Below are 27,702 nucleotides of genomic sequence, written 5' to 3' on the forward strand. Positions count from 1 at the left end.
CAAATATCTTAAAAACATTAAACAACTACTGATGTTTTATTTGATTCCATACTTTGCGTTTAAATACAGAAATAACCCTCTAACAAATATCTTTACATTATGGTTCGATCTCCACTGCTCTCATGCTGCAGCGCCCTTGAGTAAAGTGCTGTAAACGATATAAACTTTTGCTAAGCCAACACTTAATCAGCAGCCTAGTTATAGGGCACCCAAACTGGCAAAAGCAACTCAAGACTGGGTCGGGGTGAATGATGTTACTCTATGTTTTATAAGATCTAGGTAAAATAAACAGACAACGTTTGATTTTCTGTATAATTTTTATAGAAGTACAAAAGTTTCCAACAATTTCTGATTGGAGTCGCAAAAGGTCGGTGATAGCTATTCAAAGTAAAAGCAAATAAACTATTCAAGTACATCAAAAAGAGAAAAAAAACTAATTCTGTAACGTAGAGATATAAAAAATACACAAGGCGATAGAAAAAATTGCTCAGTAAAGGTTGACGTGATAAAAAAAGAGTAAAAAAGTTGGTCTAATCCAGTAACAAAACACAAAAGTGCGGGAAAACGATAAATTTTCGCAAGGCGATATCCGATAGGCTACCATTCAGCAACATATGACAAACAGAGCAGCCTTTATGTCATGATAATTGAATATATATAAAAGACAGTCCATTGATAGTAAAACAGGACTGTTGTAAATAATAGCAGTACAAAAATAAAAGAAAATAAATTACATCACCTCCTAGATTAAATTATTTATCACAGTGCCACCTATTTAACATAGGGAAGACATTTTTCACTTAATTCTGACCGCTGGGGTTTTAAATTGGGTGAAAACAGAGCCTACTTAAGTGCTGTGATCTTCTAATCGCGTGGCGTTTTTTGATAAGGAACTTTTGATTGCAAAGAAAAACAAAAAATGACTAAAATAGTGACGTAATCATTGGATAATACAATGCTTCTTATTACGTCGTGTTCTGCAAAAAAATTTAAAAAAAATATATAGAATTACTCATAAATATTTTTTAATATAAATTGGTCAGTTCGGCCCTAAATATAAAAGCAAGCCCTTTATTTACCTGTGTCGGGTTGCATTGGAGGTGGACGAATAATATCTCATCCCCGGTCGATTCGGACCTCCTTGGAGCGCCATGAAGCCGGCGTTGGTGCAGCTGTCGTAGCTTTCTATAAAGGGATGAGATGGTCTATGACGTACATTGACTCGAACGGGGTTGGGGACTGACACGCGGCGTCCCTTTGAGCCATTGGGACTGAGAGGTGGGGAACGCCTATAACAATAAAATATATTTAAATACTAGAATAAAGTTTAATTTTTAAAGTTTTTGTTTTTTTTAATTTTTAATTTTTTTTCGATTTTTTTCGAATTTTTTTTTTGAATTTTTCTTACCCCACGTGGTCCCATCTTTCGTAGTCGCTGTCGTCACTAGAGGACGTACAAGTGGAGCACCAACCGTCATCTTCTTCCTCATCTTTAACAAATCTCTTCTGCTGCTTCCCCTTCTTCCCGGAAGTCGCTGCCGATCTCTCGAACGCGAAATCAGTGGAGCGTGTCCTCCGTAGTTTTTTGTTGCAAACTTGTTTCTTGCAACCTCTAAATAAAAAAAATGTATTTGTTAAAAAAATTTAAAAAACTTATTTGATTAATTACATACAAAGGCCACAACTACATAATCTATATTCATACCAGCTTATTGGGCGATATAGTTATGTATATCCAATTTATAGGCCTCCAAAAAAAATAAAACTGCCATTTGTGGTGCCTGGGTAAATTACCACAGGCGAATATTAGTTAAGAGTTGCAACCATTTTAGAACAATTAAAATCCCAACCACAGGGCGATCTATTGGCTAGTGTATTACAATATTACCAGAGTAGTAATTAAACAGCGATAAATTAATTGTTGTGCTAAAATTAACCGACAGTGCAAATCAAATGTGATTTAAAATTAAAATAATTAAGCGACCACTACTAGTAAGTATTTACCCTGCTGTCTTGCTGCAAACTTTTGGTTTTGATCCGAGCCTTAACATAGCGTTTGATATTTCGTCGATGTTTAAGGCACTGTGGGTTCGACCTAACTGTGCAATGTCCTTAAACCTTGCTTTTTGTTGAGATCTAGTGAAGTGTAAAAACATGCAAATGTGAAAATCAGCAAATTAAATCGATTTATGTCTCAAAACCAAACCAATTATTTTTATATTTATTAAAACATGCAAATTTGGAAGGAAGTGAAATGAATTTACCTTGAGTTGGGTGGGGATTTGCTCGGGGAATCGGAACAGAATCGGGCGCTTTGGTATTTCAAATCCCCGCGTTTAAAGTTGGAGAAGTCGGTGTCAGCCTCACAGAATCCAGCCTCATCTTCTATCTCGTGGCTCGAAGTTTTACGATTTTCTAAAAATTAACATTTTATTCATTTATTACCAACATAAAAAGGCCAATGCTAGACATATATAGAGTAACATTTGTTACCCTAACCGAATAAAATTAGGCTGTATTGGATTCTGTTACACTACTAACTAATAAAAGAAGTTATTTTATGTTAAAAATTACATAAAATAAAAAACTTACCGTTGTAAACTTCATGGATTTGCTCCAGTGATCCGGATTTTAAATCGAATCCGTTTTGATAAATCTGACTTTTAATCGAGTTCGTCTTTTTCAGAATACTTTTCAATTCAGTTCCTGGCTTCTCAGCGTCCGATAAATTGTCTAAAAACAAAAACAAAATACCAAAATCGTTCAAAATATTTTTGAATTAACAAAATGTTTTAACTATTATTATGGATATGTATTTACCTGTGTTATCTAGGCTTTCGTTTTTATCAGAAAATGAATTAGAAGGTGATATGTCCAACAAACTGATGGGATCTCTACATCGCTTTTTGTTCGAGTTTTTCTCACTAAAACTTCGTTGTACTGCGTTGCGATTGTTGGCTTGTATTAAAGGGGGATTTGACCTTGAGACCTCGTCATTGTTTTGATATTGCCAGGGGTTGGAAGGGGTGGGTGCGGGTGGAGAAGGGGGGTAAAGAGCGCGGGGGGCTGGGATCGGCATTGCCCCCTTGTTGGCAGAGAAATCGAGTTTCGACAACGAAGTGTTCGTGTTTTGAATATCAGGGGACAAATCGCGGGTACCGATAATTGTGGGGGGTGATTTTCGTTGGGGGAGTTGAAAGGGGGTGAACTCTGTCGCCACCACGTGGCCCTTATCTTTGGGGGATTTCTGAAATCGCGCAATTTCTTCGGTAATTGCTATCGGGTTACCCTTTGAGTTGTAAGGTTTTTTGCAACCGTTTGCAATATTGTTTTTCTGCGCGCAGTTCTGCTGATGCTCTATAACATCCAGGGTACTGCTACTGTTATAACCACTACTGTCTGTACTATTATAAGTGTTCTGACCTTGCGGAAAAGCGCCAGTTTTCATATTAGTCCGTGATGATACAGTGCTAGTAGGAGAGGTGACAGCAATGTCGCTTGACGAATTAAGATTCGCTTTTTGGGCATCAACCCTCGCTAATCGATCGCTGTTTAAAGGAGGTGATGCTAAGGGATTTCCCTGATTTTCATCTCTAGAGGTAAGGTACGATTGTGTGGGTCTAACTGCCCCTTTATTGTAGCAAGTATGGACTGAGTTACCCACTATCATTTTGGATGACGGATACACATTTTCGGCATCCATATAAATATGTGATCCCTGGTTTAGATATCGTTTAGAGGCATCCCATTGTTTATCAAGGATTGAGATGTTCTCTAGGTTCATGGAGTGGCGGACGTTGTGAGAGGTTGGAAGTTGAGGGGTTTCATATTGTGAGGAACTATGCTGTAAGGTGGGGAAAATATGATTAAGTTAAATATCAACTGGTATCAGATACTTGGAGTCCATAATAATATAGCTAAAGTGCGTTTAAAAACAGCTATCCAAAGAGCTACAACATAGCTACATGTACAAAAGTCGCTTTTTTAAATACTTGTCCACTTATAAAAACCGATTTTTACAAAAAAACACGATTATGTCATAAAAATCTTACTTGTGAGTCTGATTCTGCTGGGTCTTCGTCCAAACTGCATGATTTGGAGCAATATATGCGACCATGTTTGGGTAAGAAAGGTCGACCGAGGAGAGACTTCCTACATCGAATGCAGCAGAAACATGAATCTGTAGCGTGCCAGTGTTGACCTTCATACTGCATTTGTCCGGCATCAAGTCCTAAAATCAAAATTTTAATTAAATTATTATTAAATAAATATATTTAATTTTTTTTTCTATTCCTTTAAAGTGTATATATAGGTTTCGTTAAGTTTGTATAGTTTATACTTAATGAGAAAAGGTCAGCTTCACTGAGTAAAATGTGTTACCCAGACCCAGTTTTAAGTTGCCTTTGTCAGTTAGAAACATTATGGTTGCTTTTCGGGCTCTATAGGAATTAACTTTAAGTATAAAAATATAAAATATCAGTGACGTTTTCAACTTACCTATTAAGTCACCACACATATCACAATACTCAGCATAAAGTGACTCGAAACAGGTTGTACAGTTAGGTTTCCCATCCCTCATAATATATCTGTTCCCACCTAGTTCCTCATCACATTCAAAACAACAAAAGTGTTCCATGTGCCAGTGTCGACCTTCAGCTTCGGTACATTCATCGGAAAAGATAATCTAATAAAAATAAGTCAAGGATGATATTAGATTGTGTTTGAATTACTAGTCAGAACTATAACAAACTTAAATCTCTTACCTCATCACACGCTGAACATCTGGGTTTTAAAGTTTCCGCGTGGTGTCGCCCGCAGAACAGTTGCCCGTTTTGGTAAAAGTAGAACAAGTCGACCAAAAGTTCGTTGCAGACAGTGCAGTTGAAACAAGATGGATGCCAGTACATGCCAGAGTCGGCTCTTGAAGCTATAATCACCATATCACCTCCACTAACAACCCCATCACACTATTAGAAAGAAAATTACATTAAAAAAAAATTAAAACTGAAACAACCATAAAGTGTTTAATTTTGCATGGTTTAAAATCCCCCCAATGCCAAGCTAGTTGGCCTTGCTGTAATTTTCGTAATGTTTGCTAACAAGAAATCGATAAGCATCGTATAAGTGTACTTTAACTTGGTCGGATTAACCAAAAGACAATTGACATTCGGTCGGAAGACTAATCGCTGTTTATATATATTTAAGCTGATAAGAAAATGTCAACAGACAAGTAGAGAGACTGGGCATGTCTAGGCACTGTAAGATTAAATCAGCCTGCCACAATATTAAATACCCAAGTGTAAGCAATTTCAAATTAAAACGAAAAACATAATTTAAAAATAACAGAAAATAAATAAAATTGGTCACATTTTTTGCGGTAAAGAAAACTAAAATAGAATTTAAAATGTTGTTGTAAATAATATTACCTCAGCACAGTTTGTGTCAGGTGTTTGTTGAGGTAGAATTCGAACTTTTCCGCAACCGAGGTATTCCTTTTTCCTTTGTTCACTGAAAAGAGCAAGTTCCCCTTTTTCCTCGACATTTAAACCGTTGCAGTAGCACACCTGGCCAAATAACAATCATTTTAATATTAAAATTGAAATCCAATATGCAAAAAGAAAAGGGGTTATGTAGGTTCATTGTTGGAATATTAAATAAATTCTTTGATATGAATTTATTTACAAAACTAGCTGATTGACCGTGAATCAATGCTATACTTATACTTGACGTCAATTTTCGAGTAATTCACGATCTTATCTTTGTTAAATTCAGCCTTATTAAATCCTAGTTAAAGATTCCGACAATGCCGCGTTTTAGAATTGCGAATGAAAATCCGAATTTAAAAAAAAGCTACATTATTCAACAAAAAAAAAACGATTTCTATCAGCGCCTTACTATTTAACAATCACGTAAACAAAACAGGACATTTCACTTAACGATGACGCGATAAAATCAAAAACGTCACCAAATATTTGTTACCACGTTTTAGTTCATATACAGCACTGACATCATAGGAATAATATTCGATCGGTTTGAGAATGCTGCGTATTTATAACCATACTTTTGAATTAAAGCAAGGGGCAAATGCAACATGATAAATGGGTCTGATTAAAATCTATTCTACGTCCTCTTTAAATTCCGATAAGTCAACTCGTACCGGTTCGTTAGGTGTCATCTTAATTTATTCTCCCGTGTTATCGGGCAGCCAATCAAATTACCTATTGCCCTGGAATTAATTAAACCGAGATGAAATCAAAAAATGTGTCAGGGTTCTAAAAATGGCGGTTCCATTGTGATGCCACACACGGAGCACAAATACGAAGACATTTCGGTTATATGATAGCTAACTGTCAGTAGATAACTCGAAAAAAATCGTAAATTTAAACTAATGTGTAATGAAGCACTCGCTTGTCAAGATAGGAGATGCCTAAAAGGATTTGAGAATTAAAGGATAATTCGAGACCAATTTCCGCATTATTTTTCCACTTTTAAAAACATTAAAACTGATAAGACTTGCGATAAGGCGGCATAAAATTTCAGCGGGGCCAAAATCGTGGATCAAACAACAAAACTATACATAACTGAACGTAACTGAACGTAACTGATATTAACACCTAAATTAAGCGTAGAAAAAATAACATAAACACGACTCAAAATAAATATTCAATAAAATAACCTTGTAACGAAATCTGCGTTAAATTTTTTTTTCTCCGCGGCGGTTGAAAAAAAAAAACGATTTCGGACCAAAGCGTTTCCGAAGTCGCCAATCCCCAGCGGGAAACGAGGTGGCCACGTCGCAAAAATGAACCAAATATAAGGATTTTGATGTAAACAAATTAACGATGACGTCGTGGCGATGAATCTAATTACCTCATGTGGTGTACATGCCATCACGTTGCCACCCAGTATAGACAACAACTAAAAATAAACTCATGTGGAGAGAATTTGAGTCACTCTTATTAAGGCCGCGTGTGGTAAAATTAAGAACCCCATGTCCCAAACAAGGGCAGGTGTTGTATTAATATGTTAACAGTCCACTGGTATTTAGAAAATGTTAACATCTGAATTATAAGCTATGGGAAAAATCCTTTCTCCATTGGACTTATGCAGAAGCATGCGCTGGGTATATCGCCTAATAAAGCTGATTTGTGTGTAAACAACGAACTACATTTAAAACAAGTGGAGATTGAGTGAGAGCCTTGCTGTCTGCATTAGCCAGGAATTACAAGTCGTGATGTACGGCATGGTAAACACGATTAAAATGTAATAATTGGATCAGAACATTCGGAATAGGAGAAAATGACTTAATCCCCGTTTTTCGATCCTAAAAAAGCTCCCTCTGAAGCCTAATGTAGGTTAAAATCCTTATATAAAAAAATTTCGATGTTTTTTGATTGTTTAAGTTGTTTTTTTTGTTTCTGTATTTCCATGTTTGCGCAAATTGTTGTTGTAAAAATTAGATGAAAATCATTTCGATGAATAATCCACAAACCAATAGAATTATCTCTAATAGGTTTTAATCCTATTCTAAGATATTACTAGGCCGCAAAAATACCCAGATAATTTAAATAAACGCATTTCTAAGTCACGTATTTACTAAAATGGAAATGAAATCTTGTACGACTAATGGAAAGAGATCAGAAAAATGCCTAAATCCTAAACATTTGAATGTAAAAATTGGTGATTATTGTTACAATACTACTATGTATGGATTGAGGGTCTTTGCGGTTTAGGTTTAGATTCAAACCCGGTAAAAATGTACGACAACGCCTTTTAGAGGCTACATTAATTTCCAACATCCAGGTGCGAAGAAAAGAAAAATTAATCCTATTCCTAGAACCTTATTAAGCTCAGCGTCGGTAATGAAGCTGGTAAGAGCAATCTGCTGGCAGTAAATACAAAAAATACGCAACCAGGCTGTACAAGACACGGCAGTTGATGTTTACAGTAAAAATATACATAGTTTTTTGGGTAAGCGACTTATCATTCCTAGCGACGATTAAGACAAAGTTTTTGCAACAGAATTATTGTAAGATTTTTGTTAAATATTGGTCAAAAATGTGGCTTGAAATGTTAAGAATTACGAGCTCAATTTAAACTGACGTCATCGTGATTCTGTGAACTTTGTCCTTATATTGCTTGGAAATTTCTGCCAAGCAACCGATTTTTAATTTGTTGTATTTTGACCTTTTCTTGGTGAGGAAAAAATGCGGTTACGATCTAAGATAGTGCCGCTTTAAAGGGACAAAATACGTGTGGAGCCACCTGTTCAATTACAATATACGTACAATGACAAATAGAGTGGAGTCTGTGAGTTACGACTTTTAAGTGTCAATAGTAATGCGCAAGCAAGAGCTGACGGTACGATTCGGCGGGGCGTTTCAAATGTCAGATTGAATGTATATTGACCCATAAAATCGAAATTGCTAAACGTACTAAACTTACACTTGCTATTTAGTTAGTTACGTAAGTACGGTAAATTATAGAAGTCGCGAATCGAGTTTGGACAATAAAAAGTCGTCGTAAATTCAAGTATTCAAAGTATTTGAGTTAAAAGTTTCATTAATATTTGAATACAAACGCATATTAAAATCTTCCTAACACGAAAAAAATTAAATTAAATTTGTTTAATAATTAATTTGATTTAAAAAATTTAATTTTTTTCTGTTTCAAGTACTTCTAAATTAAGAAACAATTTCCTTTGCAATATTTTTTTTAGAAACTTACAAAATAATTTCAATTTTATAACCACTCCCTTGCGATTTTTTAATTACCAGCTGGGATGAAATTATATGATTGCATTGTCAGCAAAAAGAAGATGAATTACTTGTTCTAATTTCAATTTGACAACGAACAAAAAGCAGGCGCCTGTTGCCTATATTTAAACAAACAAATTCGCCACCTCGGAGAACGATGTAAATTGACGTTACTTAGACTACGGGGCATAGAAATTAAGGCAAATAAGGCACACGTTCTCGCCATTGGTTAAGTTATTGTAACTGCGCGTGCACGTAGGACAATTTCTCGATAAGTATTCGCTTGGGATGTTTACTCAATATGATTTATTACCGCTGTGGTGGGGAGCAAAAATTTGAACTCTGAGGGCCGCTACCTAATGCTGCACTTTTGCGACGGTATAAGGAAACCCCGTGCTGTATAATAAGGGTTATTTATTCTTCGCTCGTGAGGTCTCTTTCATTATTAGGACAACATTGTCGGGCGAACAATATGCACAAATTGTCTCTAAGGCACAAATAAACCAAATTTCGACGATGAATAGGCAAAAGTATTTTATTTGTCTGTGAGCCAACATTACGGGCATAACAACCAGTGATAAAGTATTTTTAAAGCAACCGCAGACGTCAACTATTGTCGGATAATACACAGAATTTATACACAATCAACAAACTATTCTTTTAAACAACAAAATTACATATATAACCTCGAAAAAAACAAGTTATTTGCTATCACATTTATAGTAAGGTTGTAATTTTTTTTTACCTTATCGTCGTGGGGTGGGAGCTGATGCAGAAGTTGTCGAACCCGGTATTTGTCCCCAATGCTGTCCACAATAGGGACTTTATCCTCAGGAAGGGCGCTGAAATAAAGTCGAACCTAGAACAAACAAAAACGGGGGGATTTTAGCAAAATCTAAATCACGGGAACTGATTTAACGACGTTCACAAATATTTCAACTTTTTATTGCAATTCAAAAAAAAGATGGCCGCTTTTTAAATCCTACATTATTCCAATCCCATAAAAATAAGGAAAACGTTTTAAAGCGGTAACGATTTGTAATTAATTCGTTTCCGTATTAATTAAATTAGGTCGGCAAGCTGGTGCTGAGTTTATTGGGGAAATGAAAGGGAAATTTCCAAGTGATATCAAATTTTTAATTAATTTTTAAAGACAATTTGAAATCGATCATTTTTATAAAAATTTTAACCGAAAAAAAAATTTATATTTTTTTTAGCTTTTATATAAATAAACATTCCACACAAATAAGTGCTTCACTAAATCGCAAAATCTCGCAAACAATGCAGCGAGGAATTTATTTGTTAAACGAAAATAACGGATAACAATCCACGTGGTCGCATCCGTGTTAGTTGGATACAACTTCGCGATGTCCCGATAAAAACTTGTTCAATAAAAAAAACTCGAACCGGCTTTCTAATCGCCCGACCCTCAATACATTAAAATGACTGCGTGCAATTCCGCGTAACAGGAACATTGTAACGAGCATAAAAATCGAATTAAGTTTTATGGGACTCATAAAGTCACCTATTAAAACGCAATCTCGTGATATCGAGAAATAGTTTCTGCTCACACGCCCCTGAAATTAAAATCAATCTCACTCACCTGGCTCGGGGTCAAATGCGGTGGCACCCATGTGTACTCATCCAGAACACACCCGTTCTCTATGACGTCATTATCAGATCCTGAATGGCTAGTATGACGCGGTTGCCTGCGTAAACGTCTTCTCGGCCTTTGTGGATTGGAATTTGCTAAATCAAACGTCGTTGGAGCGTGACCGTTGGTTCTGGCTTCTGATAGGTGGTTGACGGCCAAAGCCATCTTGTTGCTGTAATCCGATTGGTTGTCAGTTGTCACGTGAGTAGATATAAGACACTTGCAGTGAATGCAAGATTTTCTGAAGTAGAAAATATTTTCAAAGTATTTCAAATCTTATCCGAAGAAAGCTTTATTAATATATTGTTTTTAATATTTGGTTTGACCATTTGATTTTGTATGACAAATATATTTCTAAAAAGAAAACAAAATTATTAAAATTTAGAACGTTGTGAAAAAATTTCGAAGGCCAGAAAAATAAATTTCGAAAGCCGACAAAAACGATTTCAATCCCCGATCTAACAAGGGGAGCTTTAATAAAATTAACAGCAAAAAATGATTGCTCTCAACTGTAAATAAATCCACTAAAATCTATTATATACTGCTTTAATATAATAATTATTAATATATTTATACTTAAAATCTCTTTAAAATATCCACTATTTATATCTTTGCAATATTGCGTCAAAAAACTAAATGTAATTAACTTAAAAATTTTAATGTTATTAGACAATAATAAACTTATACAAACTCAACATACCAATATATAAAACTATATCAAACTAATATCTTATGCTTTTGCAACTTAATTTATATCAAAATCTGATTTACTTTATTATTCAAAAGACCAATCGCAGACAGACGCTCGCTTGTATAACTAAATAATGAAAACTAATCGTCGGTTCGAATCGCAAAGTCGCTATAAAATCGTCGCCTTTTTCTTTTTGCTTTCGCCGAGTTTTAGCATCCCGCTTTGGCAAATCGCGCCACCAATCTTTCCCATTATCCATGGGAAACCGCGACGAAATGGCCAAATATTGGAAATTTTTACATTTTTAACGCGCGATATATCATTTCAAGTGACAAGCTCTAGAAGAATATATTGCCAACGCAGCGCCCAATTCTGTTGGAATTTGTTTAATGTTGGTGTTATATGTGCCCATGTAATTTTAATAATTCGTACAGTGGATATGTAAATACTTGAAAGTTAGCGATGTGAATTGAATTATACTTGTCAAAACCATTTATATAAGCATATTTTATGTGAATTACATTTTTGCAAGTGAATTACCATAGACAAAACGACTTTTTCAACGAAGTGTGAATCAATAATCTGAAAATGAAGCTTTTTATATTTAAATATACAATTTTAAAACACAAAAATTAGCAGTAAATCATCCAATAACTTTAACTTATTAAACCTTAAGTCTGTAGATTGCAACTTGTTTTGCTCTCTATATTGCAACAGAACAAACATCACTAAACAATCATCATTCGAAATTTAATAAAACCCAACACACTAACATCACGTGACTGTTACGTGTTTGCTAAACGAGCAAGAAAAACAAACCGAAAGTTGTAAAGAAAGAATAAATCGGCAGCTTACAGTTAAACCCCAGAATAAAATCTGATTTTAAACAAGATTTTTTTTTATCCAACTTTTGAAAATCTGATAACTTGGGTCAATTGAAGCGCTATGAAAATTGGTGTAAGTGCTTTTACATAAATAGACACGCGGGTTACTCGAATCGATAACAATTGTCTGGGTTTAAAGGGCGACGTTTTATGTTAGGCTACGTCATATTTAAATTAATACGGTACTTGTCAACATATACAAAAAACACCACACCAAAAAAATAAAAAAAATTTTAAAAACTAAAATTAAAAATATTTGCAAAAAATTCTAATTTTTCTTTCCTAAGGCTTAATAAGCAGCTGGATTGTGTTTTAAGAACAAACTTATCTATATTTAAAACTCGCTGACGCACCGAATAAAAGATCATCCATATTTACAATAATCAAATAATGAATATTATTGATTACGAGTCGAAATTAGAAATGCCACTGCGGTTTTTACAAGCAAGGTCGCAAGTTTTTTTTTTTAGATTGTAATCATTTTGATTATGTGTTACAGGCGACGCGTTAACATTCCGTCCTATATTCCACATCGTATATCAAGCCCCTGTCTTGCTGATAACACGTACTGGGGCTTTTTGATCAGCAGGCCCCTATTTTAGCGACAAGAACTAACAACCAGCAGTAAACAAGCCCAATTCTCACGCAAAACAATAGAGGTATATGATGTCACGTACAATGGCGTCGATAAAGTTAAAAAGCGCCTCGACGACAGACAGCTCGTGAGTTGAATAGGTGTCCCATTTGCGGGATACAAGAACGTGAATAAAACACGCGCGGTGGTTAATATTTAGACACTGAGTGCTACCGTGGAAACAAAAGGAACGAAAGTCGTAACAGTCGTTTAAATGATGTGAAATTATTGTTGCAAACCAAAACGAAAGTTGTTGCTTCCGTTTTCTTACTAGGAACTCAGCGAGAGAGGTTTCTAGCCACAACCAGCTGTTAAGTGAGTCTGTATTTGAACAAATCGAAAGTGTGAATTCGTCTGCTGCTCGTGGCCTATTCTAACCAGTTTTTAATCAAACTTTCCCATCTACTAAATATTGTTATCAAACAGTAAAGTTGGTAAAGCAAAAAAAGATCAAATTGCGATTAAACGATCTTGGGTTGTTATTTTAAAATACCCCGTTATGACAACAGTTTTTGTTGGTGTACTTAAAAATGATCCGCGAAAATCATTTCCATGAGCTAGGGACGTCATCTTTAAGCTGTGTTACTAGTAGTCGAAATTTCGGTGTGTAATTCCAACAAATCGCCGCTTAAAATAACAACCAGTGTTCACGAATAAACGCGAAACTTACACGATCATTTTCGCCCCTTTTAGAATACAACAACAAACTAGGTCAAATTAAACGAAATAATTTTTAGAGCGAGGTTGGGAACGTGTTTATTGACCGCTGTTCGTTTAATTATTTCAATGTAATACATAGTTTGAAATCACTAATTCGGTCATACGCGAAAAATGTTATGACGTCAGAAAACGTCATATTTGCACAGAGAAGATGTTGAATATAAGCAGACAACATTTTGATAATATTGACATTGATAATTTAAGTAAAAATAAAATAATTATGTCATATTTATTTCCTTTCTAAGCTAACACCTGTAATTACTGCACCACACACTTCATTTTAACCTCATTCTGACAATTATTTAAAGTTTCTAAAATTGGTTGCTGCAAATTTTAAACTCTTTTTTTTCTCTACCTAAACTCTTAAATTTATGTCAAAATTTTTTTTTTAAAGATAAGCATGTGGCTTATTTTTTGTCTATCGCATTGTTTATTCTTGATAAGGGACCAATGACTTGATAATGCACGTACACACTTAGAAGGCTAACAAAAATGAACTTTAACTCCACTAAACTACCAGTTATTACCGCTGCAGGCAGCATTGAATATACGACATCGTGTTATAAAGAACATCGTAAAATAAGAATACGTTGCCCGACTCGTAAAAGCCATTCTAGCGAAGTGATCAAATCAAAAATCGCAGTATACGTAATTCTCTGTTTGCTTTTACGTATTTACGATTTCAACTTGCCTAATAATCTCTTAAAGGTTACCAGAGTAACAGGTACACATATAATCTAATATTGAAATTATAATGACGCAATCATAACAACAACATCGATTTAAGAAAATGATTAAGTCCCTAAAAATGTGAGTCTATAGATACAAAACATAATATTACCCATCCAAAAATGGAATGTTGCCATGTTAAAATCACTATAGTAACTATTTGTTTATTCTATTAAAGACAGGCGACAGAGTGTTAAGAAATTGAATGGATTTAAATAAAAGCGCGGTAAAGTTATTTGATAAATGCCCACCGTTCACTAATTATTAAGGTAAATATAGTTAATCAAAAAAAATTACAAAGCACTTATAACAACAAGGCTTATTAATTAAATGTGTTTGATCTCGAATTAGGTACAACAGCAATTACATATTCTCTTAGAGACGGGTACTATAATAATACGACTTTCTAAATGTTTAATGTATACTGGAAAAAAAAACAAAAAAAAAACAGTAATGCCTTCAATTCTAAAAAATATTTATCGGGTTTAAGAATATGTATATTAGGGGTTAATCTTTTTCAAAATGTGTCATTGCCGTATAATATATTAAAAAAGATAATGGTGCAATGGGAAATGGAGAAATGTAATTTCGTAGCCTAAATCATTACATAACCATGGTAAGTAAATTTTATACACATGGTTTTATAGTAAGATTCGACATCATAAAAACCTATTATTAAAATATAACAAAAACCCTATAAAATCTCGCTAAATAAAAAAGGGGAACTGTATTTAAGCATGACATCATTTTGGCTTACACTTCAGTAAAAGTAACCGCGTTTGGGCAAACATATTAGCCAAGACTTTGCACTGTCGTAAAGTTGTTTGAACGAGGCGCACGAATTTGCTGTTATTAGCTAATTTCCAGTCTTTTGATGCTAGCAACCCGGGTCAACAAAACTTAGGCCAATTTTTGTAAACAAACACGCGTTGTGACCTTATGACCTCAACATATTGTTATTATTTTTTTATATTTGTCCTCAACGTGGAATTGATTTTCACAGCCTAAAAAGTGGTAATTTTTTTACTTTGACCCTGTCTAAAGTTGACTTATTTTTGGATATTATCTTTAAGTAACATTTAAATGATTCGCACTATGAAAATAGTAACAGAATTACACGTTTCTTTATCGGATTTAAAATGTTTTTAAACTTTTAGTTAAATGCTGCTGTGGTTTACAATCATACAACTTAACAGTTAAAGTTGGATAGTTTATTTGTTAAATTTTAGCGCGAAGTGGTTAAGACCAATCAGAAAAACAACGCAATTAGGGCTAAAATTTCACTTCAAAATCCCTAACATGATAAAATCAAATATAACATTTAAAGTTCTGACAAGGAAAACTAACTAAATCTAGAAATTACATGTATTTACCTTCCTTAATGTATAATTTTGAGGGAAGGGCGGTTAAACATGGCAAATTGAATTGTCGGGTTGTTCTACTTTGATATGCACAAAACATTAAAAGTATGTTGACTGTTGAAAACGAATTCAAATATTTTTCTACGAGTCGCAATTTCATTATCGGAAAAAAATGAAAGTTCTATTCAACTAAATAACATTTCTTAAATAGTAAATAAGCGAGAGTTGAACAAATAGTCGAAAATTCTATTAAAAAACTTGGTCCTTTAAAGATATAAACATTAAAAGCTTTTTGTTTATTCAGTCATTTTAGCGCTGAGTATTTTAACGTCATTCAATATTACACCGTAGTTTAAATCTTCAATAACATGGAATAGTAATGTTGTTAAATAAATATACTTACGGTTGGCTCTAAAACTGCGTCACAAAAATGAATAATTTTCCACTTAAATTTGTTTTTAACGATTTTTGAAAATTAATTTAAATTATTTACCAACAAATATTAAAATTATGACGACTGTTGGGCTATTAATCATTTTTGTTTACATGTTTAACTAACGAGAAATGAAAATAATCATTGCCTAAATAATTTATGAGATTATAACACGAGCCCACGATCGAATTTTAAACAAAAATTAAATTTTTCTGTTGACTTAAAACTGCAGATTTAACAGGAGAAAAAAAATCTTATTTCCACATGTCAGATTAAGCTTAATAAAATAATAAATCTTAGTAATTTAATGTTTTGAGAATTTTTTTACAATATTTAAATGATTGGTCAGGTAAATGTAGGATTATCCGACTGAGAGATTAAAATTATTATATCTGTGGTGGATTTTTTACAGGTTTAAACTAATTAACAGTAAACAGATAAAGGTGTTATTTTAATTCCTCAATTTTTAAGAAAATTTTCCAATTCTCCCTTATTAGCTTTAATATTATTTTATTTTAAGTGATTTTAAGCGGATTCCAAACAGGTGGTAGCTTATTTTTATTTAAATAAGAAAACGCTGAGTCAAAGTTAAACGAAAACAAAATAAAATGGATTTCAAATTTCTTTTTTTTTTGGCCAAGAAAAATTACAAAAAAAATTTCCAAATTTGGAAGAAATTTAATTTTCTAAAAGCGGGTAAATCCATGAACAAAGAAAAACGATTTCGTCTTGATTTTATATTTGATTTATGGATTAACTTTCCCAGTTTAAAACTAACTCCCTTTTAATAAAATCCATGGTATTAAAAATCATTTAAATATGACTAAAAAAACGAAGAATTTAAAAACAAAACGGGTAGTTTAAAAAAACATTCCTACAATATTTGTCTGATACTAACAAATCCAAAAACAAAGCTAATTCCTTCCAAATATTTAAATAAAATTGAACTTTGCTTGAAAATATGTTAATACTCTGCTTAAATCGGATTTAATCGCTTTAAATTTCGGTTCGTAATACCTTAATTCACCCATTAAATGTAACGTAAGATGATGTCGGTGTCTGCTTGCTTGTTATTACAATATGGAGCAGTGTTAAACCATGTTTACAGATTTCTGTAATCTTTTCTCAACATGGGCTTATTATTCTGCATGTAAACATATTAAACAAGTCACTTTTTTCGGTATCTTTATCTAACTAACTTGTACTCTATCTAACTATAAACAACGACCTATTTTCCTTACTTTTTTGATAAATAAAATATGTTTTTTAATACTGAAACGTCTACACCTTTGTGTTTAAAGTCTACCAAACTTATTTATACACATTTTATTTCACAAGCTGATTTTTCCCTGTTTTTTCATTACAGTCAAACCGAGTGCATATAAAACGGATTGAAGTCAGCTATTGTGTTTTGGTGAAATCCACTATAGCGACAAATCGCGCTGATTTTAATCCCACAAAATAGGACGAATCGTATTTAAAAACATTACCATACATTAACTAGACACAAATTTAATTTATTTAATGCAAATTCTTTATACTATTGGAATGGTTTTGAAGGGTAATTGCGTAATAACTATTTCTTAATAAAGTATAAAAACCATGTGTAAAAAATTTAAAATTTTGAACAAATATTAAGTTAAAAAATAATTAACACATTTTCGTACAAAGATTAACCACGAAGTCAAAAAAAAAATTCATTTACAGAGATTTGCAAAATCGAGTTAATCATAAAAGCCAGACTATTGACAACCCCGATTTACTCAAATCGTAACACATGCTTGTAACCTGGCCCCCAGACGCTTAGTTTGTTTTGTAACGGAGCAGCTGAAATAAACTCGTAGGTGTAGAGTTACAAGACGCTGAGTTAACTACTTCACTAACTAAGCGAGCTTTACTAACCAACAGGTGTCTAGTATTAAGTTTCCGAGTAGAAACAAAGGCGTGTCGACAGGTTTCTAGTTATACCAACTTCCGTCGAAATCTGGCGCCAACTGATTTAATTGTTCAAGTTTGGAAAACATTAAATTAATTGTGTTAGTTAGGAAAACGGTTTTGGCGGGGTAATTTAATAGACAACTCGTACTTTCTACGACTACGTTACTGACGCCTTTATAACAAAGCTAATTTGGTAGCTATAGTACAATTTAAAACAAACACGTTTTGTTTAACGGATTGACTTAGGAAGACGTTGTGGCTTTGGCGTTTTTGTTAATATAGTTAGTAAATAATTGCGCCTTTAACCTATAAAAATCTTTTTATAAAAAGGCAAAACAACCTCGAAAATTTTGCAAAGAACAAACTTTTGAGATGTGCATTTAAAACTTAAAATATTATTAATTAAAGGTGTTGAAAGTTAAGTAAATTTTCTACAAAAAATAATCAACTATGGCCAATTATAACGCGCAATTACAAATTGCGTAAATAACCTTTTACTATAAAACTTAATGTAAAAACTTTAAACTTTTAAAGCAAATTTAGGCCTCTACATTGTATGTAAGCTATTCTGTATTATTCCGAATCACAGGACTAGCGTGAACGAGGCACATACAACACCTAGCGGCCAAAAAAAACGAAAAAGGTCATATTTTTTCTGACTTAAATCTTTATTTTCTGCCCGGAGGGGACATTGGTCATGAGTTAAGTGCGGTCCGAAAGGTCTGAGGTTCGAATCGCGCCATCACCATAACGTTGTATTGAACCAATGCGCTAAGGATTAATGGGCACGTATTTTTTACCATTTTTTTAATAAAAAAAAAAACTTTCAATCCAGCTAATATAAAAACGACAATTACCAAATTAGTCGACAACTAAACAGAAATATGCAAGAAATTTGCGATAAAAAGTAAGATTGTAAAATAATAACTCTGCATTAGCGAAGATTAGTCAGCTGATGGTTTACCCTAAGGTCTCGTCTACACCTGTGGCAATCCACTTAAAATAGTTTATTGCCTGCCAAGTTACGCAATGTTTTAACTACTGTGTTGTACGATGCTCATAAAATACTTGTAGAACAAAATACTGTAAAACAAATACAAAAATGACAAACTATTTATAATATTTTTTAATAATTAAAAAATAATTTCTATTACCGTATATAAAATTCTAATTATTCATTTGCTTTAAAAGTATTTTCTATATTTCTATTTTTCTTATTTTAACTTGTGTTAAAATGTAACTGTTACGATTAAAACTTCGGTTAATTTGATTGCAATGAATTTGTGACATATTTTTCGCAAAGATCTTAATCTGACAATCACATGTGAAAACTTGAATTGATTTGTGAAATATAAACAATTTAAAGAGCGACCATTATTATCATTCACTCAAATGTCAGCGGCACATTCTGTTATTTTAAACAATAAAAAAAGACATTAAAAAAAATCAAATTGATAGACTTGATTTCAGAATTAAATTTTAGTCAGTTAATGGACTATTACTCATTGTAATCAATACCCAAATACACTTTCATTTTTAAAGGCGTTTAACGAATCATGGATATTATTGATTAACAAAGTAAATTTACTAAGGCAAAAACATGAAATATATATTCTTATGTTTATACATTTAAACAACCATTAAATCTGTTTTTATACAAAATATAAAGGAAATAAGTAAAATCATGTTCAAAGAAGTTAAATATAAAATAAATAATTCGAAATATCAAGGGTTCGTCTGGAGATTCAAATCGATTACGATGGCGTGAAATTAAGTCATAATTTTTTACGTCTGGGACCTTTAACACAGAGGAAAACAAATTAAAAATTTTACTTTGAAATCTAAAGTTCTATTTGATAATAGCGCGCTTTTGTCAAGAATAATTCAAACATTTAAACAAATATTAAGACGAAATTTAAATAAATAAATATTAACACTACTTCAAATAAAAACCGTTTTCCGTATTACAAAAAATTAAATAAAATAAAATACAATTTTTATAAAAAAATACCAATTTTTTTCTTGAATACACAAATTTTAAAAATGCCTAAAATGTGTATGCCTAATTAAAATTAAACGCAAGAGATAAAATCTTTTTTATCTTTATTTATGTCTAAACTATTTTAATGAGGCAGTAAACCATGTTTTACAACTACTAGAAAGGCCAGGAATTTAACAGATTTTTACTCACGTTTTTAAATAGATTTTATCGGCATGAAGGTCAAGGAGAAAATGGAAATAGTTTTAATATTTACACTAAAAAGATTAAATCGCTTAATGAATCTTGTCGACCTTTTTCTTTATGAATCGTGAACGAGATCAACAAAAATAAACTGAATTAAAAAAAAACAGTAAACAATTCAGTACCACAACAAGATATCACAAGTCAAAAATTTCAAATTAAATAGTACAAGCCAGCATTAAAATGTACAAGCAAGAACATACAAAATATAGGCTAATCCATTAAATCTTAAATGCTTGGAGACATAAGAATAGCATAATTAGTCCTCATCTGCTAACATATACAAAACATCAATTTGTGGGATTAAATCTCTCTATTAATGCTGTGACTACCAACAATATGAGGTTTTAATCCTTTGGAGAAAGTCAGAACTAACATGGCGAAATATTCCACTTTTAAACAAACTAACCCATTAATTTGGTATTTTAATATAGCCATGCCCTAGGCCTAATGACTGCAAAACTAAACATAAAAATTAAATTTTTGAAACCATAGCCAACCAATGCATAATTAAAAATAAAAAATTATAATTTTTTAACCACAAAAGTTATCAAAATATGTTAAATACCCCGAATAATTTAACTACAATACAAAAACATTTTGTTTACTATTTTTGAAACATTATGCACAAAAAAAACAACTTTTACAAAACAAATTTCAAAAAAATCTCCTCTAAACAAATTAAAATGAATAAGTGACAATTGAACAGCAAAGAGCAATGAAACTTATTTGTTGAAAGCACTCAAGTGACCACTTGTCACTAAAAGTTGAGTAGTTTTCTTGTTTTACACATTACCAACTGAATCACAGGTTTAACTAGAGTTATCACAAAATTGCTTTTTGATTAAAATTGCCTTTAACGATATATAGTAAATGCACCCAATTTTATATAAAACAAGATCGCTTAAAAAATTTTATATTTGAAATATTTGAAAAAATTATTTTTGTAATAATAAATTACTTAAAAATGCAAGCACCCAAACTTGTTTCTATTTTTAAATGAAAACAACCAAAAAGATTATAATGTATTGTTTATCGATTCGTTGGATTTATTTTTAAATTAATTTTATTATTTTAGATGAATAAATTATTATAAGGGTAAATTAATTTCTTTTGTTATATTAAAATTAGGATTAAAATAAATATTAAAAAAAATTTACCTCCAGGGGTGAAGAGTGAAACCAGGACAAGAATCAACACAAACTAAACACTGCTTTCCGTTTACAAATTTGCTCAGTGCTTTAAACTAAAAAAAAATTATTTAAAAAAAAAAAATATTGCCTACCTACCATTACCAACCATTTATAAAATAAAAAAAATTCTGACATTTATCATATAAAATTCGTTGCAGCTTTAAATTAAAACATCTTAATACAAAGTAATTAATGAAAATGCAATACTAATAAATGCTTGCTAAATATAAAATAAATACTCTAGCATACTTACAGCATTGCTAGATTGGCTTCTACTGCCAGACATTCAATTGGTTCTTTACACTTAAACACGCGCCTCCTTGAAGGCAAAATTTTGAAAAAATATTTCTTGTTCCAGTTTTCTTCATATGCGGAAGAATTTTCAATGAGTTATCGAGACGTCGTTAGTCTGGTAATTGATGTCAACAATCCGTGCCCGCAAAGCGTCGTTAAAGTTCACCGTGATTTTACAGGTCACGTAGACTCCAACATGATGTCATGGTAGTTTTAATTCAAAAAAAGCAGCTAAATAAAAACCCAAAATCTAATTTATTTGAGCATTAAAACTAAGTGTATATACGTTTTTATTAATTTTAAGCCTTTTTGAAATACTTTACCGAAAATATATCGTTAATAAAAGCCTAAAATATTGTTTAAACTAATGGCACGAATGTCTGATAATCGTTTGTTTACAGCTACATTTAAGAAAACGCTAAGTTTTCGCTAGAACGATTCTCAATAAAACGACAATTTAATTTTCTGACTAAACAGTGAAAATTTGCAAAGGCGCCAAAATTATAATTTTTACACCGAATTGAAGAAGTTTTTTATATTTTTTACTAAAAATCCAACAGTTTATATATTAATAAAGGAATATGAGCGAGGTACGTTATTAAAATTGGTATATTAAAACTTTCAGATCACATTTATTAAACGTTTTATCTTGTTTATATTTTTTTAAACTAAGTTACACACTACATTATTATTTTGCTGTTTATATGACATTTTCTATCTTTTTACATGAGGTATTTTTTGTTGTTAGAGGAGGAGAAAAAAAGATGACACTTGGACCAAAGAAGAACTTAACAAAGCACTTCACAGAACTGAAAAACCTTCTAGAAAAGAAAGACCTTCTGAAGGTGATTTGTAGTTATTTTTTTATAAATTGTATCTCACAGATTTACTGACTTTTAATATTAGGTGACTGTAAATTAGCTTGCTTTTTGTAGCATTTTTTAACAAAATATCTGTTTAGACAACCATAGAAAAAGTGATCGACATAAAAGGGAAAGAAGTGCAAAAGATCATGCGGAAGATGTTGGTTACTTTTAGTTAAATTCAATACATTTATTTACTTAAAATAATTTTTAAACAATCTTTAAATTAATATAGAGTTTCCCTGATGAAAGAAGAGAAAGGCGCAAAAGGGAAGAAAGGTAATTTTCATGTAGCAAATATGTTTTAAAGGGATAGGCTATAAAATCATTTATTATTAGTATTATTGTTATTAATTTAAACTTTTTATTTACAAGAGAGAGTGCTGGTCATCATGAAAGAAGAAATGGTGAAACTAGGGAAGAGAGACATAAAAGAAGGGAGGAAAGAGAAAGAAGAAAACAAGAGTCTGAATATAAAGGAAGAGACCCTAGAGAAGATAGGGCAGAAAGAATGGACAATAAAGAACGAAGAGATAAAAAAGAGCGTAATGAAAGAAACGAAAAAAGAGAACGAAGGGAAGATGAAGGACAAAAGGTGAGAAGGGAAGATGATGAAAAAAAAGAAAGAAGAGAAAGAAGAAAGGAGGATGATAGAAGAGAAAGAAGGGAGGGTGATGGACGAAAAGAAAGAAGAGAACACAAACGAAGGGAAGAAAATAAAGAAAGTGGTAGACGAAGAGAACATCGGGACAGAACCGAAGAAGAAGATGGAAGAGAAAGAAAACACAAAAGTGAAAGAATTTTGGATGAGGAAGAATACAGGAGACAAAAAGACAAAGTATTTAAAAAATGGTTATTAATCCCTTAAATTAAAAAAAACTTAAATGTGAAATTCCATTAAAATATCCATGAAACTGCATTATTAAAAAATAATAAAATAATGCCAAGTAATATTTTTAGGAAAGACGTCGGCGGGAAAAAGCAAAGCGTAATAGGTAAACATAATATAGTTATTTATTTTTTGTAAAAAATATTTTATTGTTTTAAATCAAATTTGTTTCTACAGCCATCCGAGCACTAAGAACGACGAAAAAGTAAGTTAAAAATATTTAAAATCACATTTATGTTTATATAAGTAATATTCTCATAAAAATATGTTTTTAATAGGAAAGAAAACATGACGATAGAGATGACAAAGAACATCGAAAAAGGTTAAAAATTATTTTTTATAGCGCCTTAAATCACAAAATATATTTTTGATTGTGTTCCACATAATTTAACATACCAAAATTTTTTTTTTAGAAGTCGCCATGACAAAGAAGAAAAGGTATTGTATCTTGAAGCTATTTTTATAATTTGTGAACAAATAATAAAAGTAATTTCTAATATATTTATAGAGAGGCCATGAAAGAAAAAATTCTGATGGTCGTAGAGAAAGGTAAATGTTATTTCCTGTTAAAATAAAAACATAAATATTAAATTTAAGATATTAAATGTTAGTAAAATTTTTCTAATTTTAGCCGTAAAAAAGAAGAAGTAGTAGAAGAGGTAAGGAAAACTATGAAATTTCAGTGTTGTGATAATATAAACTTATATTAATATTTTGAATTTGTCTTCTAGAATGCTTATGATTACGATGATGAAGAGTTTGAAAATTATGAAGATGATTTTGAGGATGAGCAGGTAGAAATTTAAATTTTACATAAGGGCAGTCACAGATCAATCGATGCCCACCCTAAGGCCACATTAATTGTCGTAATATAGTTGCAACTCTTAACTAATACTTCCAAACAATAATTTACCTGCACATCACATACAACAATTTCAATAATTTTGTAGGCCTACAAATTGGACATACATACACATACATTTATATACATCTATCGTCCACCAATTAAAAAAAGATTTTAAAAGTCTAGTAACTTGGCAAATTTGAAATGTTTTTAGAGTGATTCAAATGAGCAAACCTCGGAGATGAATGTTTTGATTAAAGCAATTAAGGAGGAAAATGAACGCGTCAACTCAGCTCGTGCCACAATATCTCCAGCAAGTGACACCAAAAATTATTCTGTGAGTCATTTTGTTTATTCATAAAATTAAAAATTTTAAAATAATTTGATTTTATAATTTTTTGTTTTTAAAGCAACCACCTTCCGACTCTGAATCAAATTCCAGTAGATCAAATTTATTGAGAACTAACATCAGTTTTGGATCTTCTGGAAAAAAATCTTTGAATCGGATCAAACAAAAACAAATTCTGTAATTTTTTAAATTACAATTTGACATAAGAAATTCTCTAAAAAATCTGTAAAATTAAAATTTAAGTGTTGTTTTTGTTTTTACAGAAAGCGTAAGAATGATCTTATCAACCTGATTCAACTAAACGTGACATCTTGTGACTTGTTTGAACTTCCACCAGTGACCGAATACACTTTTTATATCAAGAATTTTGGAGGAAAAAACTCACGCCAGGTTATTAGGAATTAAAACTCAGTTTGAAAAGAATATAAGTAGTATTAGGCATCAGTGACAGAAACAATTTCAAATACAATCATTTTAGTAATGCAATAGAGAAAAACACATGGGTTATAATTGTCTAATTTAACACTGCTCAGCTTACTCTGTATTTTTATAAGGTGGTATTGAAACTATTTTGTTAAAATTTCAAAGGTGTCTTCACAATGTAACGAAGATGCATTAGATGTTGAAGTTGAAACTGACCAACCGGAGACCATCGAGAAATGGACACAACATCCACAAGAGGGAGCCAGTGCATCCGGAGGTAACCCTTTTAAAAAAAATTTAAATTGCCGGTCAAAGACCATAACTCATTTTTTAAAATAAATTTTATAAAATATTCTCTTTTCTTGATTAGGTACACGGACTGACAATGATACGAGTTCTGCTTCGTCAATTTTCTCGATTATTTCTGCTGATTCACAATCATTTGCAAACTTTCTAAAATATGCATCAGATATTGTCGAGTCATCATTTATTGAATCAACAATATGGAGGGATTCAAAATCGGGCAACAAAAGCGTTTTAACTTTCTGTGATTCATATGTGAAGTTTAACACAAACTTGGCTTATCTGCAAGGTATAGTAAAACATTTGTATCATTTTTTTTATTTGAATTGAGATAAAACACTTGTTTTCTTTTGTAGGTCGAAAAATCTTGCACATGGCCTTTGGAGATGAAATAATGGCCGTTTCATTTGGACCAGCCTCACATAAAGTTAATATGAGGATCGACCTAAAAGGAATTATTACAGTTTGGAAACTAACCAACACAGAACATCCTGACAAGTAAATTCTTGCCCTTAAATACAAAGTGATGGGTAATGTTTTAGTAGTAAAGTTTGATATTTTTGTTTAGAGTTCTTGTCTGTGATGCCCTTCCTACTGCTTGTACTTTTTCCCCTGGCAATAATTATGTTCTCTTTGTTGGAACTGTAAGTCTTGCGTTTGATTAAAACAAAATTGCAAAAAATTTAAGATTTTGTTATGACAGGATGATGGCAGTTTGGTGGTTTACGATTTAAATGAGTCCTCGGCTTTGCATCAAACTGTGGAGGTTGAAAGAAATGTTCAAACTGTGCTCAGAAATCCAACTTATACCACAAGTAGTTATGCTTACCTTATTACACCAAGTAGTACAAAAAAAAAAATTAAAAAAAAAATGATATATATAAAAACAAAAATGCTTTAAAGCAGAAAAAATTAATGTGGTTTTGAACTTATTGGTTTTGTATAACACTCTGTTTATTTTAGGTTATTTCACTGATGCCCATTCAAGCCCTATTGTATGTTTAAATTCTGTGGGTTCTTTTGTTAATTCAAGTCAAATATTTTCACTTGAAGAAGATGGAAAAATTTGCATCTGGGTGAGAATAAAAAGTTTTTAATTAACAAAACAAAAAACTAATGATCAGACTTTTAAAAAATCATTAACATCCAAAAATAATCCCTTTTTTAGGTTGCAGTGGAAATTTTATCAGATATTGATGATGAAAAAGGATTAGCTCCAAACGGTCGCATTAAACTTGTTAAAAGTTTAAGTATTGAACTTAACACCAACAGGTAACAGGTTACTTTTTTATACTCAAAACACTAAAAATAAACAGATTTCATTGAACCTTTAATTGCAAGTTAATACCGTTTTATAGTTTTTTTATAAAGCTAATTAAATGTTTAAATTGTGTTGTTTCAAATCTAAATTTATGTTATTGTTTTTAGTGCATCAAAAACTGATCTGGGTTGTAGAGCCACTTGTGCAAGATGTCCTGACTCCAATGTCTTTTATGTTGGCACAGATGCGGTAAGAACTTTTTACAATGTTCTGCATTTTTAACAAAACCAACAACAAGTTGATTGGATTCTTGTAATAATTTAATATCATTTGAACTTAATTTAAGGGCAATGTGGTAAGCTTAACAAGGGAAAAAAGACTGAAGACGTACACAGCAAACAATTCAGGGTCAGTTTCCAGTATTTCTTTCAACAAGTTTAACTCAAGCTTAATGTTGGTATCATATAAGACAGATCTTATTGCTTTGTTTCATGTTAAGCACGGTAAGTACTTATGTTTATGGCAATAAAAATTAATGTCAGTTCACTGGCAATTTTAAAGAGTATTTAGACTCTAAAATTATATTCTTAAATTGTATAGTAAACCCAGTAATGAGATGGTCATTAGACAATGCAACTAGTATTCAACGATGTGATTGGTCGAACTGTCGGTCATCTGTGTTTTTTGCCAGTGATTCAACCAATCAGATGCATGTTTGGGATATAATGGCATTGGATACTGGTCCAATTGCAAGCGATGCTTTCAACCAAAAGTAAGTTATTACCTAATTTAGGATTAGCATAAAATAACTATTACTCTAAATTTTCTATATAGGCATAGGTAAATAAAAAAGTTTTTGTCCTATTTTTGAATAAACTAATGTTTTGTATTTAGAATTGTAGATTTTCAAGTAAATTCCTTCTCAAACAACCCGACAAACTTGGTAAGTTTATTGCTATACAAACCAACTAAAATTTAAAACAATTATACCTGTTATTGTAATTCTTTTTATGTGTTATTTTAGATGGTTTCATTTGAATCTTGTGAGTTTGAACTACATCGAATCTCCCCTCACTTTATTCAATCTGTTACCAACGATGAAACAGAACAAATAAATTCCCTTCTAGAAGCTTTTTGTTAAATATCACCTGCTTTTCTATCTCTAGATGTTGCAATGAAATATTTTATAATAATAAAATTAAACAAATATAGGTGTGTTTTTATAAGCTATAGTACTCTAC

At 31.8% G+C, this 27,702-nt stretch overlaps 2 protein-coding genes across 2 annotated transcripts; one reads left to right on the top strand and one right to left on the bottom strand.

Annotated features, from left to right (window-relative positions):
• Positions 1 to 308: 308 nt before the first annotated feature.
• On the bottom strand, positions 309 to 21,632 carry LOC145746513 (uncharacterized). The gene is made up of 15 exons (XM_082564808.1): positions 21,489 to 21,632; positions 21,203 to 21,288; positions 10,360 to 10,651; positions 9,502 to 9,615; positions 5,427 to 5,564; positions 4,764 to 4,967; positions 4,498 to 4,684; positions 4,053 to 4,231; positions 2,821 to 3,844; positions 2,593 to 2,733; positions 2,265 to 2,415; positions 2,005 to 2,136; positions 1,409 to 1,612; positions 1,080 to 1,289; positions 309 to 977 (listed from the first exon to the last, which is right to left on the bottom strand). Exons 1-15 carry the CDS (start codon positions 21,519 to 21,521, stop codon positions 941 to 943), a joined length of 3,132 nt encoding a protein of 1,043 aa, XP_082420934.1. The 5' UTR covers positions 21,522 to 21,632; the 3' UTR covers positions 309 to 940.
• Positions 21,633 to 21,985: 353 nt separating this feature from the next.
• On the top strand, positions 21,986 to 27,631 carry LOC145744944 (cytoplasmic dynein 2 intermediate chain 1-like). The gene is made up of 27 exons (XM_082562918.1): positions 21,986 to 22,119; positions 22,278 to 22,374; positions 22,491 to 22,552; positions 22,628 to 22,671; positions 22,768 to 23,230; positions 23,353 to 23,387; positions 23,459 to 23,486; positions 23,560 to 23,603; positions 23,695 to 23,719; positions 23,790 to 23,830; positions 23,913 to 23,940; positions 24,013 to 24,075; positions 24,340 to 24,462; positions 24,536 to 24,651; positions 24,738 to 24,864; positions 25,063 to 25,174; positions 25,268 to 25,489; positions 25,557 to 25,698; positions 25,769 to 25,844; positions 25,904 to 26,015; positions 26,164 to 26,276; positions 26,369 to 26,472; positions 26,629 to 26,710; positions 26,808 to 26,964; positions 27,062 to 27,233; positions 27,356 to 27,404; positions 27,486 to 27,631. Exons 1-27 carry the CDS (start codon positions 22,111 to 22,113, stop codon positions 27,600 to 27,602), a joined length of 2,763 nt encoding a protein of 920 aa, XP_082419044.1. The 5' UTR covers positions 21,986 to 22,110; the 3' UTR covers positions 27,603 to 27,631.
• Positions 27,632 to 27,702: the final 71 nt, after the last annotated feature.

This window comes from Corella eumyota, chromosome 3 (genome assembly GCF_963082875.1).
Source record: "Corella eumyota chromosome 3, kaCorEumy4.1, whole genome shotgun sequence".
NCBI classification, from domain to species: Eukaryota; Metazoa; Chordata; class Ascidiacea; order Phlebobranchia; family Corellidae; genus Corella; species Corella eumyota.